This window comes from Falco rusticolus, chromosome 6 (genome assembly GCF_015220075.1).
Source record: "Falco rusticolus isolate bFalRus1 chromosome 6, bFalRus1.pri, whole genome shotgun sequence".
Taxonomy (NCBI): domain Eukaryota; kingdom Metazoa; phylum Chordata; class Aves; order Falconiformes; family Falconidae; genus Falco; species Falco rusticolus.
In genome coordinates, this window is record NC_051192.1 from 11,466,614 (window position 1) to 11,485,525 (window position 18,912).

An 18,912-nucleotide genomic window follows, 5' to 3' on the forward strand; every position below is an offset into this window, starting at 1 on the left:
ACTTCCCATCTGCATGAGGATTAAGAATTCTTCTTAGAAGAAAACGATGCAGACTGACAGCATCCTAGTAGGAAGGGGCAAAATTAATTCCAATCACATACAGCTTTTCTCATAAAAGACAGGTTTTTCTGAACGTTTGGGTAAACTTAAATAGAGTTTAGGATTTTTTAAAAAAATAATATCACTCTAGATTTCTAGCTGTGCAGAGTCATTTTTTAAAATGTACATTAATGGAGTCAAGTAAAGGTTAAGCACATTGCCTCTGATCAAAAAGGAACTTAATATCAGAGCTGAGATTAAAATTTCAGCTCTCCCAAGTCTTTGACCAGGATGCAGTCCCACAAAAGAACAGATAGCACATCTTGTAAGCATCTGTCCTTGGCCCAAGCACTGATAAAAGAGAGCTGTGGGTATGCCGTCCATGAATGATCAGTCCCTTAAAACCACAGATGTCTCCCTTACATTTGGCACCCATTGACCGATGTTGCCTCATGGCTCAGCACATCTTTTTGTACATATTAAGAAACAAGTTTTTTATATATATATTGGTATAATCCACCTGAAGTCCTAGGAGTCATACCAAGGTGATTAGTACACTGAGCCTCATCATAGTCTGGCTGGTGCTACTGCCAGTATCCCATACTGCAAAATTCACACTTTGCATATACCACTGTCACTATCACTTTCAGTTGTGCCTGGGCTTTAATTTGCACACAAACATTAACATGACTACAACTTAGAAACAAGGACAAACTTTAAAATGGAAACGGAAGGAAATGATAGTGGACAAAGCAAAAAATACTAGTATTCAAAACAGAGATAACAGAAGAACAAAGAATGAAATAATAATTTGATCACATGAGTGTTCATGTGTAAGGGCAACTTGCCTTAACATGTGGGCCAGTCCCCAGACTGCAATGGTTACACTGTATTTATAGCGTATCTTTACTTCTGCTCTCTGTATGCTTGCTTATAGATTCATTTTTTGATTGGCATACCCTTTTTTTTCCTTCCTGCCGTTTACATCCTAGGAGAAAAAGCAGAGTCTGACTATTTTTCTGAATTTCTAGAAATCAGGAAGCCCCTGGCAGATGGCTGGTGGTGCATGAGCAGACGTGAGCAGAGTATGTCTGGAAATTCATGGTATTCCAGGCAACGGGAATGTGTCTGAGGCCAGTAGACCTGACCAAAACACCTGCCTGAACCATAGTAAACAGCTGTCCCTTGCCTGGCGGCTGCACAGTTGATCTGTACATTCACAGCAAATCTGAAGCAGCTGTGGTATGTCTGATATCTGGTATGTGTGCTCCATAAATAGAAATGTCTCTCTAGGATCTCTTGAACAAAAGTATGGAAGTCCTATGCACATCTTTTAACAGGTATTCTAGTGGTTGCTAATTTGAGGTAAAAATCATGGCAGCATTAAGTCATTTGGTACGTTGTCTTCTCGAGCCTCGCAATGCAAAAGGCACAACAGTAGTGGCATCTATATGGTGATGTTGGCCAGAAGATGCTTCACCATCTTAAAGTACATTTATTAAAATACTCAGACGTGTATACTTCCTCTTAACTGGTTTACACAATAATGGCACATCTGAATCTTTTCCATTATTTCCTCTTTTGTGGTGTTATTAGATGGACTCTGTGGAGGTGAGTGCACACTTATGTGCAATATCCATCACAGCTCACACATATTTTCTCATGCAGAGTTTCTCTTCCAGCTTGGTTATGCTCATGCCTCTTAACTGAGCTGTGCAAGAAACTTTGCAGGCTTTGTTCCCTGGAGTCTTGTAACAGAGGATCTATTTGCTACAATCATCAAGTTCAACACAACTCGGCAATCCCAACCAGATCTATGCTTACCACACAGTGATAAAATTTGCTCCCATTTCACAGAGAATGTTTCTCCTCCAAACCTTGTGCTCTTTAAGGCTTTTTTTAATGTTCGGAAAAAGTGCACAGATTTCTGTGCTTCTGTGAGCCATTAGTGACATCCAGTGGCTACCAATGCAAATGCTAAAAATGCATAATCCCTATTGTCAAGGGACACCTAAACTTCTATCTTTTTCACTAATAGATAGTTACTAGAAAAAGAAGAAAGGCAAAAAAAATGTTTCCTAGTTCTTCCAGAACACATTCTTACTGTGGATTTGATTAAACCTCGCTGAACTTGCAACATGCAACTGTTATCTTTCCTTTGTGATAACTGTAAGAAATGACAGAGCTTCCTTAAGAAACCAAGTGGCTGAAACCATGCCATCTCCAAACAAAACACAGATACAGATCACAATGCAAAATAAACAAACAAACAAACATGTGAAACCACTGAGAAATATAAACCAGATACACATAAGGGTTTCACTAGGTAGTCCTCCAGGGAGGTATGTGTCTGATGGAGTAACACAAGCTGAAAAACTAATAGAGAAAGAAAGAAAAGCAACTGAGTGATCTTCTGGACAGTCATAGCATCACAGAACTCCAGAACTAAAGAATGATTTAAGTTGGAAGGGACCTTTAAAGATCATCTAGTCCAACTCTCTTGCCATGGGCAGGGACATCTTTCACTAGATCAGGTTGCCCAAAGCCCCATCCAGCCTGACCTTGAAAGCTTCCAATGGTGGAGCATCCACTTCTCTGGGCAACCTGTTCCTATATCTCACCATCCTCATAGTAAAAATTTTCATCCTTACATCCAATCTAAATCAACCCTCTTTCCATTTAAAACTGTCGCTCCTTGTCCTATCACTACAGGCCTTGGTGTAAAGGTCTCTCTCCATCTTTCTTCCAAGTCCCTTTTATATATTGAAAGGCTGAAATAAGGCATCTCAGACCTTTCTCTTCTCCAGGCTCAAAAAACCCAGCTCTCTCAGCCTTTCTTCATGAGAGGTGTTCCAGCCCTATGACCACTTTCACGGATCCACAAACCAATACACTGTGCTGTTGCTTGAACCCTCTCCTCTTAAAAAAGGGAGGCTTTTGTACTTTGTTGTAATAAGTGCATTATCAAAGAAATAAACAACTCTACCATCTGTTTCCGCTCTTGATGGAAATAAGTTGATAGTCCCTGAATGCTGGGTAAGAGTCTGCCGAATCAGATGTAAGCAGTTATCTCAGTTTCAGTTTTGCTACTTTTGTGCTGCCTGGGATATCACTGAACTCCAATTAGCCAGGTAACTATTCAAGAGCCCAGAAGAAAATTTCAGACGAATTCAAAATTATTAAGTCCTGTTTTGAGAGCTTTCCTCACTGTCATCGTGAGCAGGAGGAGAAGGTGGAAACCCATGGCCTTTTTTTCAATTACCTGGGGCACGGAGGCAGGATGTCATAAGCAGCTCCTTTATGCTATGATTTGTTTAGGCATGGAAGCTCAAGCATGAGAGAGCTGAAGCCTCCTCCTTCCCTGCCTCTCTTCCTCCTCATTTCTCTATGCTCAGCGTATCTTTGATGTAAAACAGCAGTCTATATACTTCAGGTGACAATTCTGCAACATTTTAACATTATATATGTTCAAAACAGGGTTTAGACCGGTCCATTTTCATAGTGCAGGTCTACATTTTACATACACTCACTATAGATCTTATAATACATAACATAGAATCATGGAACAGCCCAGGTTGGAAAAGAGCTCCAGAGATAATCTGGTCTAACCTTTCATGGGAAGAGGAGCCCAGATGAGACTAGTACCCTGTCCAATTATATCTTGAAAACCACCAGTGACAGGCACTCCACTATGTCCCTGGGGAGTTTGTTCCAGTGAATGATTATTTTTAAAATTCATTTTTTTATGTCAAGATGTACATTTATATCATACATATAAAATCATATTTTAACATAATCACAAAACAATGGCATTATAATTTTGTGGTCGGGTTCCAAGACCCAACACTTGAGGAATTTGCAAAGTTCTTTACCTTGTTCACTTCGGCCAAGGCTTTTTTAAGCTACTTACTGATACTAAGCATGACTAAGCATTCTTAGTCAAAAGATTATTTACACCTTTGGTGTTAGGCACGTCTTGCAGTGACTGACAGTTAATCACAGAAATCAGCAACATTCAGTCACTGACTTCAACGTTCAGGGTTGGAACCAGGGACAAAAACTCTTCTACCTTTATTCATGTATTCAATTCCATTCCCAAAAGAAAACAAAATAAAAGCATTCAGTACGATGTCAGTATTAGGAACATACCCTTTTCTGCCTTGAACTTCTATTTATTAACTGTTTGTTCATTGTTTTTAACATTTACCGAAAGCAGCCAACACAGACTTTTTCTTCCAAAATTTTGCCAGTCATGTGATACTTTGATGGAGGTGTCATTTTAGGAAGGCAAGATACTCAAAATAACATATCAGTACTGGCACCTTAGTTTGTCCAATACCATCTACATTTTTGAAGGTCCTTGGTACTTGGAGTCTCTACCACAAATTAATTGTAGTATCTCTGTCCCTGCGAGTTGCACACTGTCATACTTTTCTCCTTTATCATAAATTGTATGCAATGCCTTTATGAAATAACAAAAGAAGAGAGAAAAGTTAAGAATGTGGTGGGAGGTAAAACTAGCTGCTTTCCTTCCCAATTTAACTGATACATACTGGAAGTATTTCCGAGATAGTGGATTAGTCATTGGCAGCCTTCAGGAAAATGATGATACAATTATACTAAACATCATTTGTCATATCATTACGCATCCCTTGAAATGTTCTTTATTTGAGAATAAGAGGGGATGCTGGAATCTTTAAAATTTCGCACCCACACAAGAGCTAAAAGTAGCTTTTCTACGCTCTGGCACCTACATCACCCCTATTCAAATAATAACAATAATACTGAGACAGACTTTCAGATGCTCTCTCTTCATTCATCTAATGGGTGTATTAATGATATGTTATCCAAAACCTGCATATTAAATAGCGATTACAGTTTCTACAAGAAATTATTGTGTCATGTCTTCATGGCTCGGAAAGGATGATGGAAAAGTTTAAAACTTTTTTCTAAGCCTGGAAATCTTGGAATGACAGTAACAAGTCAGGAAAGGAAAGGGATGAAGGGGCTTGTAGTAGAAATTAACTAAGTAATCCTAGCACAAAACCAAGTACTAGTAAAACCTAGTAATCCTAGCCCAAATGAACTAAATAATCCTAGCATAAAATGAATGGAAGTAAAGAGAGCTTTATATGACTCTGGAACGGCTAATTCCCTCACTTTGCTATTCTCTTCCATCTCGGAGAAAATTTACTTTCTGCACTTCTGCCCCAGGTGAAGATGGCTGTTCAGGGACAGCATGTGGAAATAACCCATGAATCCTAATTCTGGTTTTACTGTTAACTTACTGAAATGGATGCTATATTGCAGTTTCTCACTGGCAAATTATTAAATTCCACAAACTTCATATTTAATTTACGATGACATCAATAAATATGAAGACTGTAAAGAGCGCATCAGTAAACAAATTCAAATGGAAGCATACTTTATTTCCTTAAGGAACTTTGTAAACAACACCACCAATGGCAACAGTAGATCTCTTCAGAGCAAGATTTGGCTTAGCTAATAAATAAGACATTAAAAAAGTAGGTGTAACTCCTTTGTTAAAGAGTTAACGTAAAAAACTGGTTAGAATTTTAATTTCAAGCACAGCCGACTCATTAAGTTAAAAAGATAGCTGACCAGTAATTGGCTTGCTTCCCGTACCAGAATGTAGACATTCAAATATCACAACATAAGAAAACTTTTTTGATCTGGTACATATAGTCATAGCTATCACAAAAAAAGTGCCAGTGTGGATTTATATGGTGGGCGTATCTTTTCTGCTGTGTAGCTGACAACACACGACAGCTATAAACCATGCCTGCCAACAATTGAGATATCGAGAGGGTATCAGTCTCAAAGAGCTTTCCAAAGGAACAGGGTGAAAGCAAAGAGGGGCAATTAGCACCCAAGGAGCCAGCCACCAGATGCATGTGCCCACCACATTCATTACTGAACTGCTTGGCTCTTCATACTTCTAATAACTCAGGGAAACCCTAAGGAACTCAGTGCCAGCTGGGACTCACTGGCATAAATCTTTGCCCGTTACAAGCCAGCTGGGCTCTGTGGCAGCACTGACGGAGTTAGGCAGGGATGTACGTGTTGGCCCTGCCAAAACGCTGGCCGCCCGGGAGGTCTGGGCATCTCCAGCCCAATGTACCACTGAACCACATCCATCGGGCCCATGGCGCCTTCTCCACCCTTGCCCATGGAGCAACTGGCAGAGCTACAGCAGATGTACTCTGAGAGCTGCTTGGGAAGGAGCTGGGCCCGCTCCTCGTTTGAGCTCACTGAAACAAAATTAAAGCCATAAAACATACATGTGAGGAACAGTATCATTTGCCATTTTCCATCCCGAGGCAGCAAAGAGAAACACAAGTGACAGCAGGGAGGCTTTCTAGAGCTATATTTGTCTTCACTAAGGCATAAGTGACCTTGAACAAAAAAAATGTGAAAGAAACAAGACCCTAGGAGAAGTCTGCAGAAAAGCTGAAGGACAGAGGAGGTAAATTATGCTTTGACTCGATTCCTGTTACTCAGGTCCAGGTGGGCACAAGCTGCAATAAATTTAAACCTAAGGAAAAGCTTTTTTTGGCTGTTAGGAGTAGTCAGACCGTGGCACAGCTTGCCTAAGGAGGCTGCAGGGCCCCCCACCCCTGGCAATACCCAAACCTCGAAGGGATGTGGCTCTGGGCCGCTGGCTCTGGGTGACCCCGCTCAGGGCTAGGGGACAGAACCATACCGTGGCCTAGAGCCCCTTCCCACCTCTGCAGCCCTAGGTCCCCACAGCTTGTGCCATGGGCACTAGCAGCTGACCCCTGCAATTTTACATGACTGGGTCAGTTTTACCTGCTTAGGGGCACCAAGCACCCTCTCCAGCAGCACAGCCCAACTCCCCGGACAGCACAGAACGACAGAAATCAGAAAACATCCTTCGAAGAGGCTGGGAAGGCCAGCTTCACAGGCTCATGCCCTCACACATACGCCTCCCGCCCCCCCATTTTGAGATCCCTGCCGCGCCCCCCGCCCCTTGCCGGCTGCAGGGCCGCTGGGAGCCCTCCAGGGGGCGCTGCCGCGGCGGCGGGCGGCCGCTGCGCCTCTCTTGGCGCACGCCCCGGCCTGCCCCGTCGGTGCCGCGCTGGCGGAGGGGGCGTCGCTGTAGCTGCCGCCGCGTTGGGCCTGCCGGGCCGGGCCGGGGCTGGCCATGGAGGCGAAGAAGATGAACCTGCCGCGGGGCCCCGAGAACCTTTGCTTTGACAAGGACGAGTTCATGAAGGTGGGTGGGGGCCGCCGAGGAGGCGGGCTGCGAAAGGCGCTGTGGGCCCGCGGTGCCCCCAGGGCCCCCCTGAGGACGGGGGTGGCGGGTTCCCTGAGGGGTGAGAGGGGCCCGGGTCCTTGGCCGGGATCTTTTAGCTCCGTCACGGCTTTTTGCGCGGGCTGAGCGTCCCGGAGAAGTGGTGAGCGTGTCGCCGAAGGGGGCTGCGGGCCGTTCCCAGAGCCAGGCGGCTCGCACCCCTGCGGGTGTACCCAAGCTGGCTGCGGCCAAGCCTGGCGGGACTGAGAGGGAGCCTGAGCGGCGGAGCGGGGGGAGGCCTGCTCGGGAAGGGGGGAGGCCTGCCCGGGAAGGGGGACGCCTGCCCGGAGGCGGGGCGGGGGGCCTGCAGTTTTGCAGCCGGTGATGCGAGTGTCTGTGCCCCGGGCCGGGTGCTGCAGCTCGCTTCCTAGGGCAGACCCGAGCCATGCTTCCTGCATACTTTGCGTGCTTTGAAGCCAAGCTGCAGATAGGCTGGTAACAACCAGCGTTCGGGCCTTATTGCTTGGAGAGCTTAAAATAGTTCTTAATAGTGTGTTTCGGCTTTTGGTTCTGTTGTTTTGTTTTTAAAGTGTGTAAAGGAATACACAACTCTGGATTTTGGAGAGCTAGTCTGTGACTCTTGGCACTGTGTGCTTTAGAGATTAAACCCCCAGACTTTGGGACATTGGAAACTACTCTGTTAAGTAGTCTTTTTGCCGCCAGAGCTTTAGTTTGGTTAGCTCATTGGCATATGGAATACTGTATTTTGGGGGTGGGGAGGGGTGTGTTCCTGGTTTGAACATTTTACTTACATCCTTCTCTCTTTCCTGTTTCATTTTCAGCCGGATTTTGATGTTGACCACTTTGTGTCAGACTGCAGGAAACGTGTGCAGCTGGAAGAGCTCAGAGAGGATCTGGAGCTCTACTACAAACTCCTTAAAACTGCTATGGTAGAACTTATAAATAAGGACTATGCAGATTTTGTTAATCTCTCAACAAATCTGGTAAGTGTTATTAAATTGTGCTGTGTAGTTCAGACTTAATGTGTTTTAGTGGGATTTTTATTTTTCGTATGAAAAGCATATGGCTTTTATTTTGGCATTGTTAGATTTAAGACATCTTAAACTGTGATACCTTGCAATGAGAGAAAGTGAAAGACCAATCCTGTAGAACTTGGCTACTCTACAGAATTGCTGTTGGCCTGTAATAAATGTTTTGGATGTATGCTTTTTGTCTTGAAAAACTTAATTCATTAGAAAGTTAGACTCAAGGCAAAGGGTTTTTTTTCAAATTGCCAGTAGCTTTAAAATTGAAGGAAATAAAATGATTAAAAGCACAGCAATGAGGTAAATGAGGCTGTTCTGAAGGATTCTTTTAGGAATCTTTAAGCTTACTATGTGTCTTAAAAAAACACACCAAACAACAAAAAACCAACCTACATGACTGAAAATTGTGATACTTTTCACATTACAACGTCTTGTCCATTGTGTTTCCTGCTCTTTGACTCCGGTTCATCCAGCTTCCAATTATACGGCTTCAAAGACTGAGATTTAATGTTTTTATGGGAAGAAAAATTTTTGTAGGTTGAAATTTTCTTTAATTTTTGGCTTTGTATGTCAAGCAGTTGGATATCCTTATACCTGTATTTGAGGTAGAGTATTTTTGCACTGCATTTAAAATGGAAGCTATAAAGGGAGGTGTCTTTTCTGTTCTCTCTTAGTATCTGTAAAACCATAGGCTTTGACAGTAATTCTCTTGTGAACTTACCAAAAAAGTCATAAACTTTTTTATGGTAATTTCTTTAGGTTGGCATGGACAAGGCTCTTAATCAGCTTTCAGTACCCTTGGGACAGTTAAGGGAAGAAGTTATGGTATGCTCAAAACAATTATTATACACAGCTTGATAAACTTCAGCTCACTTTCATGTGATGTACAGAATGTCTTTTACTCATATTAATAATTATTAGAATAAACTTCTCTTTGAAAATTGATGACTTAGAGTGTTAGTAGGAGAGGCGTTGTGTTTTCAAGCAGTTTTAGTAGCAGTGAATTTACATTTTCTCTCATGCCTTTCAACCAAGAGATAAAAGATTCTTTAAGTGTGGTAAATGAATGGACTCTTACAAGTCTATGGTGAAATACAGAAACTGTTCTAGGATTTAAGTAATTGAAAGATGATAGTAAATAACTCTGATGCCACACAGTCCCATTAAGGGCTTTTTTTGCTCAGTCCTGTGGTTTAACTGTAAAAGGTCACCCTCTTGAAGGTGTGTCTTATTCTGGCACTTCCACAGTGATGTGGTAATTGTCAAAGGACAATTTTTGATCATCCTGACAGCCAGTTCAGAGGGATGTTTGCTACATAAACATGCCTTCAGAATATCACAGCTTTGATGTCTAAAACAGAAAATAGTCTCAGTTAACATAGAGAAATATTTATTATGTGAAAAATGGTACTTAGATCTGATTTATAACTGCAGTTTCAAGACATAAAATCGTATTGGGTTTATTGCCCGTTTCTATGTGAAAGGCAGTTGTTCTCTGTAAGGTACTAAAAGAACACTTCTGGTTGAAATAATACTACTTGTGGTGGCAGTACTTAAGGAGCAGGTTATACTTTCAGTAATTTAGTCTTATTTCTGGCTTTTTCGTGTAGAGGGCCCTTGATGTACTGTAGCTTTTATTAGTCCTGTATTCTTATTAATCTGTCTCCAGTTTTAAGTTTAGATTTTTGAGTTAAGGTTTTTTTAAACCTTAAGTGGGAAGCCAGCTTTACATACTGACTTTCTCCCTCACAGAGTCTGAAGTCTTGTGTCAGTGAAGGAATTCAAGCAGTAGATGACCGGATGACTAAACAAGAAGATATTAGAAGAAAAAAGGTACAACAGATAAATTATTACCTTGAAAGGATCCTCCTTAGGATGGCTTTTTTTTGTGCCATTAACCCAGAGAAAATGAAATTTTTAAAGTGCACACTGCAGATGTTGCACTTCTAAAAATAATTATTGTCATTTTAGTTGACAGACTTCATTTTTTACAGTGTCTAGTTGATCATAAATCTTTGTTTTACTTCGTTTGCTAAAAACATACATGTTTGATTTGGTTGGCTTTTTTAAATTATAATTACTCTTGTTTCTGCTTGTAATACATCAATTTGGTTATTATGAATGTAATTTAAAATACAGCAGTTTAATTTTTAGGGGACACGCAGAGTAACATTTGTCTTTGTGCTTAACTTTGAAAAAAATTGGAAATAATAGCGGTTCTACATTCATGACAAATGTTTCTGGAGTTTTATGGACTTATGTGAGCAATACTTCAACTAAGACATGATTCAAGAATTAAGACGAAGGGAGAAAACTTACACCTGTAAAAAAAAAAACCAGACCTAAAAAAAATCCAAAATATCTTCAGGGTCATTAAATAATGTAAATTGGGATTGGGGTCAGAGATGAAAAATCTTTCTTTAATTACAGATGTGTGTTCTGAGACTTATTCATGTTATTCAGTCTGTTGAGAAAATTGAGAAGATTCTACATTCCCAAGGCACTAAAGAATTGTCCTCATTAGAGGGAAACAGGTAAAAATATGTAATGTTCAGGTTTTTTTATAACTGGTGGGACTAACTTAATTTCATAGTATGTTGTAGATGAATTTACAAGCATTAGGATATATCTTTAGAAATGTAACTGATGGAATAAGTGACTGTTACTTTAGTATTTTCTCAGTGTTAGTCTTCTGCAAAGTGGTCATTCACAGGGCATGTGACTCACCCTCCAAAGTTCCGTATTACTTGTAGTGCTTCCAGTAAGCATGCTTTTTGAAGTTTGAATGCAATAGTTCGTTTTTTGGTTTTTTTTCTTGGAAGTCACTAATCCTGTCGTGTCTGAAATACTTTCTGCATTACAGTTTATTCCAATATCCTTTGGAATTAAAATGGGAAACAGCTTTTCTTGTTTTCCCTGCTTACATATCACTGAAGGGACTGCTGCAAGAGTAGTCTAAGGCAGGCAAGCCACACATGTAATACTTCTGGTACAAGGAAGGTTTGTGACAAATTCAAGTCAGACTCCCAAGTCTTGCTTTTTAACAACTTCATGGAAAGTGTCCTCTCCCTCAGCCTTGGCTGAGGAATGGAAGATGTCTTTCAACCAGTTCTGGAACTGATGCACCAGCCATGTGCTTGAAATAGTTGACTGGGGTGCAAGTACGAGGAAAAGACAATTTTGTGAACCTGTTTGAACATGAAACTGCCGTTCAGTTTAGTGCACTAGTTCACATGATAGCGAGGGAAGGTAGACAGAAGAATAGGTTGATACCTAGAGGCACAAAGCATATGCAGATGCTTTCAGTCAGGGTGAGACACTTTGCAGAATTATGATTGGAAGCAAGATTGTACTTGAGTGGCTGAAAATTTGGCTAGTTATCAGGACTCTGTAGACCTGAGGAGGGTAAGACTGTTTCTCTAGAGGTAGGTGTCGTTAGTTTTACCACATGATAGAAAGGGGAAATAAGAAACAAATCTGGATGGTGAAGAGCACTTACTGCAGTTTTTGAGCTCTGTAAGGCTGACTTTTTATGTGACAATAAACAGCACTGCCATATAGAAAACAGTGCTTCGTATTGCTGAGGCAAGATCTTATGTTCCTCTCAGCTGCTGCTTCACCCACTTCATACCTTAGCAGCTCCAAAACAACTCTAATCATGTAGTCTGTTCCTAATTATTATTACGTGATTGCAGTAAATGTAGTAGTACCTATCAGAATTTAAAGTACTTAAACCACAAAAATTGGGGGAGGACATTATCTGCTGCAGAGGAAAGTGAGTTGATTTGAGAGGATCTGTGTATTCACGTTTTGTGTTTTCTCCCTTCTAGCCCACTTTTAACTGGACAGGTTTTAGAGAGAATTGCCACAGAATTTAATCAACTACAATTTCATGCAGTACAAAGCAAAGGAATGCCCCTTTTGGACAAAGTGAGACCAGTAAGTATTGCATGACAGCCAGCTTAACATTTGTAAGGTTAAGCAAAACCAATGTATTTGGAAGACAAATGCCTGTTTTGAAAGAGTTCTATTGAATTAACTTAGGGAGGAAAACGGGTTTCAGGAGGTCATTTTTATCAGTTGACTGGAAGTATTGTTTCTTCTGAGGTTTTATGCTTTGTTTGCTAACTTCTTTAGGATAAATTACTTAGAATAAGAGTAGGAAATATGACAAGACACTATTAGCCCAGTGTATCTTGCAGTTTGTCGGGATTACTGATATTGAGGCCTAGTTCTAGACATGTATGTTGGTTTTGTTAGCTGCAGCATACAGAGCAGAATATAAATGGAATGTGCACATAGAGTGGCTGACTGGAATATATTGGAGTTTGTCTTTTGGTGAAATTTGTTGCCTAACTGACTGTTCAGGCTGGTATACTAATCTCCCTAATATCCTGTTTCTAATGACTATTTACTGTAAAAGATTACTTGATGTTTTGGTGGGTTTTTTCTTCATTCATTGGAAAGAGGGAACAAATGAAAACTGGTGCTTAAAGGTAGATATTATGAACATGGAGGCAGGGCAGTGCTTTAAGCTAGATAGCATGGAGCTGTCATCCTTGATGGCTGTTAGCCATATAAACACGTTTCAGCTCAAGTCTTCTGTGGTACCATGTTGATTCATGGACAGATTACAAGACTCTTCTGGCCACTGTGTTATTGAACAGGGATAATAACAGAAGGAAGCGTGAGCAGCGGAGTAGTATTCCTGGTGAGAGAGCCTTTGTTACTTTGTTATGTGGCTTCCTTAATGATGCTTGCCAGGATTTCTGTCCTGTAACTGTTGTTGCTAAGGTTCACGAGGTCATAGATTTCACGACTGGTCAGCAGTTGAGTTACCGACTTTACATGTTCGGAACAAATTCCGTGGAATTGTTTTAGGATGGGTGAACACAGTATGGCATGCAAAAGGGCAGAGAAGAAATTTGATGGGTTAAATTCGTAGTTCAGCTATTGTTTACATTAATGTGTGTTGCTGAACTTACTTCAAATACAGGGTTGTAAGGGGCCATCTTGGCCCAGTAGTATATCTGCAGGTAGTGCAGCAGCGAGTTGGATCTGGTAGAAGAGATGTAGCAGGAGATCAGGAAAAATGGTTAGCAAAAGAGAGAATATATGTTGACTGAAGCAGCTGTTTAGCAGAAGCCAGAAGGAATCTAATGACATGTCTCTTCCCACCCCCCACCCCTGCCAGTGTCACTCAATGTCTTCGGTTTGCATTGATTTGACAAGTAGTGCTGGGAACACACTGTGTTTTAGTTTTTGACAGTGAGGGATAAATGCCATGGTTGTTATCCCTGGTGACTTACTGTAAAGCTTTTGTGTATTATCACACATAATGGATCAGTTGAACAAGGAACAATTGACCTATTTCTTCAGGATAAAAAGGACCTTAGATGTTACTGCGTAACTTACAACATATAAAGTAATTGCCTTTTGAGCTTACTGTAATAAATACTACGTTTAAATAGTATCAGTAACCCATTAAGCTTGTGTTAATGTTCATTTATTGCTGACAGTTATCAAAACTTGTGCAGCTTTCAAATGAAAATGGAAAGTTAAGTAGTTTTGGAAGAATTTACTTCAGCAATGATGACAAGGCTTTGTTTTTTTTATTGCTGTATTTTGTTTCTCTTCATAGCGTATAGCTGGAATAACAGCTATGTTGCAGCAGTCTCTGGAAGGGCTGCTCTTGGAAGGCCTTCAGACTTCAAATGTTGACATAATACGTCACTGTCTTCGCACTTATGCAACAATTGACAAAACACGAGACGCAGAGGCATTAGTTGGTCAAGTGCTTGTAAAACCTTATATAGATGAGGTAAGAGAAAATCACGAATCCGAAGAACACAAGGTGCTTTGCAAACATGCTTATTTTTCCTGTTGACCTCCAGCTTTCATTAGCAGCTTCAAAATGCCTTTGTGGAGAGAGCAGGAGAACTGAGACCCGATGTAATGTCAGTTAATTTATTGTTGCTGTTTCAGAAAAAAGGGTGGAGGAATTCTCTATCTGCCTGTTATCATTCAGGTTCTATCCAGTTGGAATTCTTTCTCTTGTCTACATTTTTCTTGGAGTGAAGAATCCAAAAAACAAACCTTAAACCAAGCATATGACTGGAGTAAAATCCAATTTATTCTGGACCAGGGTGCGTCTGTGGGAACTGGATCAGATCTAGGCTTTGCATTTCTCTGTGGCTCGCTCAGTAGCAGGCAAATGCAGCAAAAATAGTTCTCAGTGTAACATCCTTTTCTTCGCGTTGTATGAAGAAGCAGTTTCTGCAGTTCCCAGCAGTATGTGCTAATGTACCAGGACATTAGCAAGAGCAGGAACAAGTGTGTGTTTGAAAAGCATTTACTGTTGTCTGGTGGGAAAAATATGTCAGATGGCCAATTTCCTAAGTGAGAAACTGATTTTACTAGGCCATCAGTTTGCCAAGATGGACCAATCACAAAGTACTGGTTGAATTCTCTGAAATTAAGGGACTTTCTGCTAATTCTTACGACTGTGCAACTTGTTTCTCACCCTCTTGTAGCACTGTTTGTTCTTACTGCTGCTTCTGGCCTGAACAGTTGGTGACTAGTCTACAATATGTTTTTTCTTTTTGTTGTGATTGATGATAATGTAATTCCTAAAAAAAAACACCCCAAAAAACAAAAAAAACACAACAAAAAACCCCTCAGACAGTAACCTGCCACAATAATGTAACGGTCAGCAAGTCAGTCAGTTGTGCTCAGTTTTTCTTGTATGTCAGCAGACCTGTGGTTGCAACTAAAATAATTTTTAAGGGCCTACGATGGTATTATGGTAGCTCAAGTAAAAATCCTAAAAATTTATTTTAAGATATTTGATAGTCTGCTGTGTTTGAAATGACCTGACAAAAACAGGTTGGTTATGTTATTAGCGGAGGTTGCTGAAGTGATGTCGCTGTAATACCAGGACTGCTTTTCACCCTTTTCATCAGTGTGTTGGGAATTATGTCCAGGTCAGGTAACTGTTCCCTGTCATTTCAGAGGATATTTGTTCCATACTGAGATCTGAACTGGTGCCCTTTTACAATATAATTACTAGTACAAACTGACTGCCCTGTTGCAGGAAGTTTCCCTGGCTTTCACTAGATTGTCAGAGTACTTCATAAATGCATTAAATTCACTGTCCTTAAAGAAGTTAGGCTGGGCCAGCGCCAGGGCTATAAAGTAGTTGTTCTAAAACTAGCGTTATGAATCTTTCAGCAGTATTCATTTTCCTGCTCCTGTGGGGAGGAAAAACTGTAAAGTACCAGAGCTGCCTTGGTGACTGCAAATATACGCTTGCTTGAATTTGGACATGTTAATAGAAAGCAGAATAGATCTTCCCCTCATCACTGCCTTTGTAATACAAACATGTTGTTAGTGGTTTTGGGTCCCCAGTTATGCTATTGATACATCTTGCCTTTGCTTTCAAGATTTTTTTGTGGTCATTTCTCTTTCAATTGAGGTATTTAATAACATTGTCTGCTCAGTAAACCGTGAGAGTCATATTATGATGTGGGGTACTCTTTTTCTGCTTTCGGGATGTTTAAAACAGTTAATTCTCTACTAGTATTTTACAAAACAATTAGACTGCTTGAAGTATAGAATTAACATTTTTATTAACACCCATAAAAGCAATGTCACTGTTGTTTCTAAAAGTACTGAACATGTGTCTGTAGGCAATAATACAGTTGCTTTTTCTTACACTGATGTGCCTTTCTGAATATAAATGCAGAAGTGATTTTAAGGTATTCCCTTCCTTTTTTCATTTAGTGATCATTTGCCTCAGTGTTCCCAGTCAAGGCAAGTGAAGAGTTAATCTGCATAACTTTTGCTGAAGGAGTTGTTCTATATCAAGATAGGGAGAAGAAATTACCTTTTTTTCACTCAGAAATGTCTTCAGCAGCCAAAAGATGGAATTACTACCCTTCCCTTTCCTGGCAAGGAATAGTATTTCTGGTGGCACCTGAGCTGTATGTCATTGTCAGTAGGCTGTTTCTCTTCTGCTGTTGGGAAGGAAACATTTGAAATTATTCTGGTTTTACTTTGTATGCATACAGATGTACAAAGCAAAGAGAGCTCCTGACTTCTGAATGGGAGAGGAAGTCGAACAGTGGTGCCCTCTCCCCTTAAGGACAAGCTTCATTTAAGTGTTTGCTAATGCTGTAGCAACTGCTGCTGTGGGGGACAGATCATCTTCCCCTCTTGGTTTTCTCAGTGTCTGTTCTTTCCCAACCTCTGCACCGTTTTGCTTGTTTGTGTCACGAGAGGCAAAAGTGTTTAGACAGATGGAAGAATACCAAATAAATACAAGCTATTGTTCTTTTCCTGTATTGTCCAGCTGCTGTCTGCCTTCTCTTTATGGCAGAGATTATCCCTTTTCACTGGATGTGAAGTACTGTCTGGACAAACTGCTTTGCTAGGTGTGTTAGGAGCTTAGCATTGTCACAGAAGATTCTTGGCTATTGGCTTACCTGCATTTGGGATTGGACCAACTATATTTAGAAGAATTTTTTTACTTTATTCTGAGGTGTGATTAGCTTTTGCCACTCACCTCTTCAACTTCATGGACTGCTTCTGGTGGCAGTGATGTGTGCAGTGGGTGGGGAGCTGGGCACAGTGGCTAACATTTAAAAGCAAGGGGCGCATTCCCATTCTTTGGGCCAGTCTTGCCAGTTAGAGTGTTGCATTAAAGGAAGTAATAATTCATGCTGTCAAGCTATACTTGGAAGTTATAGTCAGTTTATTACTTTTTTGCATTACACCGGCATTTGGGGTTGTAGTGTTAGCAGTTTTGAGTAGACTGTAAGTCTTGCATTACAGTGGTTTATATTCACTTTTCTGACATTTAACATTGTCCTCTTTCTGGCAGGTGATTGTGGAACAGTATGTTCAGTCTCACCCTAATGGCCTTCAGGCTATGTATAATAAACTATTGGAGTTTGTTCCTCATCATTGCCGTCTCTTGCGTGAAGTAACAGGTGGAGCTATTTCAAGGTAAATATCTTGGGATTTCTTTCAGTCATACTAAAATAACAGCAAGTATGATATACTTTTGAAATGCTTTGCATAATTAGATTCCATGCTCAAATGACTTATCTGGCCTTTCCTGAAGATTCATAGGCAAATTTGATTTCTCTCTCATGCCTGTGTTTTTTCAAAACAAAACAGTGGAAAAACTTCTTTGGTGCTGTGGCCCAGACCTTCAGAGGAGGGAAAGAGAATCCTGTATTTCAGTAGTAGAATTGAGTACTGTTCATGATACAGTTTGTCAGATACCTTGTTTTATTTAATCCATTTAATATGATAGTACACTTCATCCAAGGAGAGAGGTGTAATAAAGCTGTTAAAAAAACTAAGTTCAAAAGTTTTTGGGTCGTTACTGCACATCAGAAAAGTGGGGATGATCCCTAGAGGTTTCACTGGTTTATTGGGTGTACTAGAACTACAGGTTTAATTGATTTGTGCTTCCACTGTTGTCTTCAAAAGTGCTTAATTCCTTATGCAATTAAATTGCCTGGTTTGAAGTTTAAATAATTCAGGTCTACTGAATTGTATCCATTTATTCATCTGTTTGCAGGCTGGTTAATATAGTAGACTGCTGTAATTAGAAGAACTATGGATGTAGCCCCCAGGGACTGCAGAACTACTTTTCTAATTAGTCATCCATTGCTGAGCTTTTTATGACTCCTAAGTTTTACTAACATTTCAATTCTTTTAATCCCTCAGCAAATTTTAATCTTTCTTCTTAATAATGGAATGTTGCTATTTTGTACTGTGGTGTACTGAACCGGAATTAAATGCTTTTATCTCTTCTGCTCTCAATTTATAAATTTTCATAATCAAGATAGCTTTTAATCTTTTGCTTCGAAGCACAGTATCATGTATGAATACAGCTTGGAACAATTACGAAAAAGTTCTGCTTCTTTCCATTGCATTAGTCGCATTACTCCTACTTGGTACTTCTTTGAAGTTTGGAGCTGTTAAAACATGAAATATACAAGTAAGAATAGGAGTTCTCAGCTGAAATGTACTCATTTTCTACAACACTTGTAAAATACGTAAGAAAAAAATTTTAAAACACTTTGAGTTATAAAAAATACCTTGCATTTGTTGAGACGATAGGATCAGATAAGAAACCTCAAAGGAAGAACAATTTAAGGGAATCAGCATACCTAGTAAAAAAAACTTAATTACATTTCGTCTAGTGCAGTGCATGTCTTCTGAGTTATCCCTACCTCCAAATAGAGGCCTAATGGTAAATATAACCATGGAATAACTGCAATTTTATTTCAGTGAAAAAGCAGATATTGTTCCTGGATATGATTTCTTAGTGAATTCAGTGTGGCCAGAAATAGTACGTGGTTTAGAAGAGAAATTGCCATCACTGTTTAACCCTGGAAACCCAGATGTGTTTCACGAGGTAATTAATTTTAATTTTTCCATTTGCGATTCCTTTAACGTGCAAGAATTGAATGAGTCATATTCTCTATCTTTTTTTCCTCTGCTGCTTTTGTGTAAATTCATGTTGATTGGCTCAGA

General features: G+C 40.2%; 1 protein-coding gene across 4 annotated transcripts in view; it reads left to right on the top strand.

Annotated features, from left to right (window-relative positions):
- Positions 1–7,144: 7,144 nt before the first annotated feature.
- The window catches only part of COG2 (component of oligomeric golgi complex 2), a 32,131-nt gene continuing 20,363 nt past the window's right edge, over positions 7,145–18,912 (top strand). Inside the window, exons 1-9 of one of the 4 annotated variants that reach the window (XM_037393152.1) lie at positions 7,145–7,297; positions 8,158–8,319; positions 9,121–9,186; positions 10,114–10,194; positions 10,792–10,895; positions 12,192–12,300; positions 14,003–14,182; positions 17,243–17,367; positions 18,667–18,793. In XM_037393152.1, coding sequence (XP_037249049.1) covers positions 7,226–7,297; positions 8,158–8,319; positions 9,121–9,186; positions 10,114–10,194; positions 10,792–10,895; positions 12,192–12,300; positions 14,003–14,182; positions 17,243–17,367; positions 18,667–18,793 — 1,026 coding nt within the window. In that variant the 5' untranslated portion in view covers positions 7,145–7,225. Of the gene's footprint in view, positions 7,298–7,704; positions 7,811–8,157; positions 8,320–9,120; positions 9,187–10,113; positions 10,195–10,789; positions 10,896–12,191; positions 12,301–14,002; positions 14,183–17,242; positions 17,368–18,666; positions 18,794–18,912 lie in introns of those variants that run through there. The other 3 variants (XM_037393148.1, XM_037393149.1, XM_037393150.1) reach the window with 3 other exon arrangements.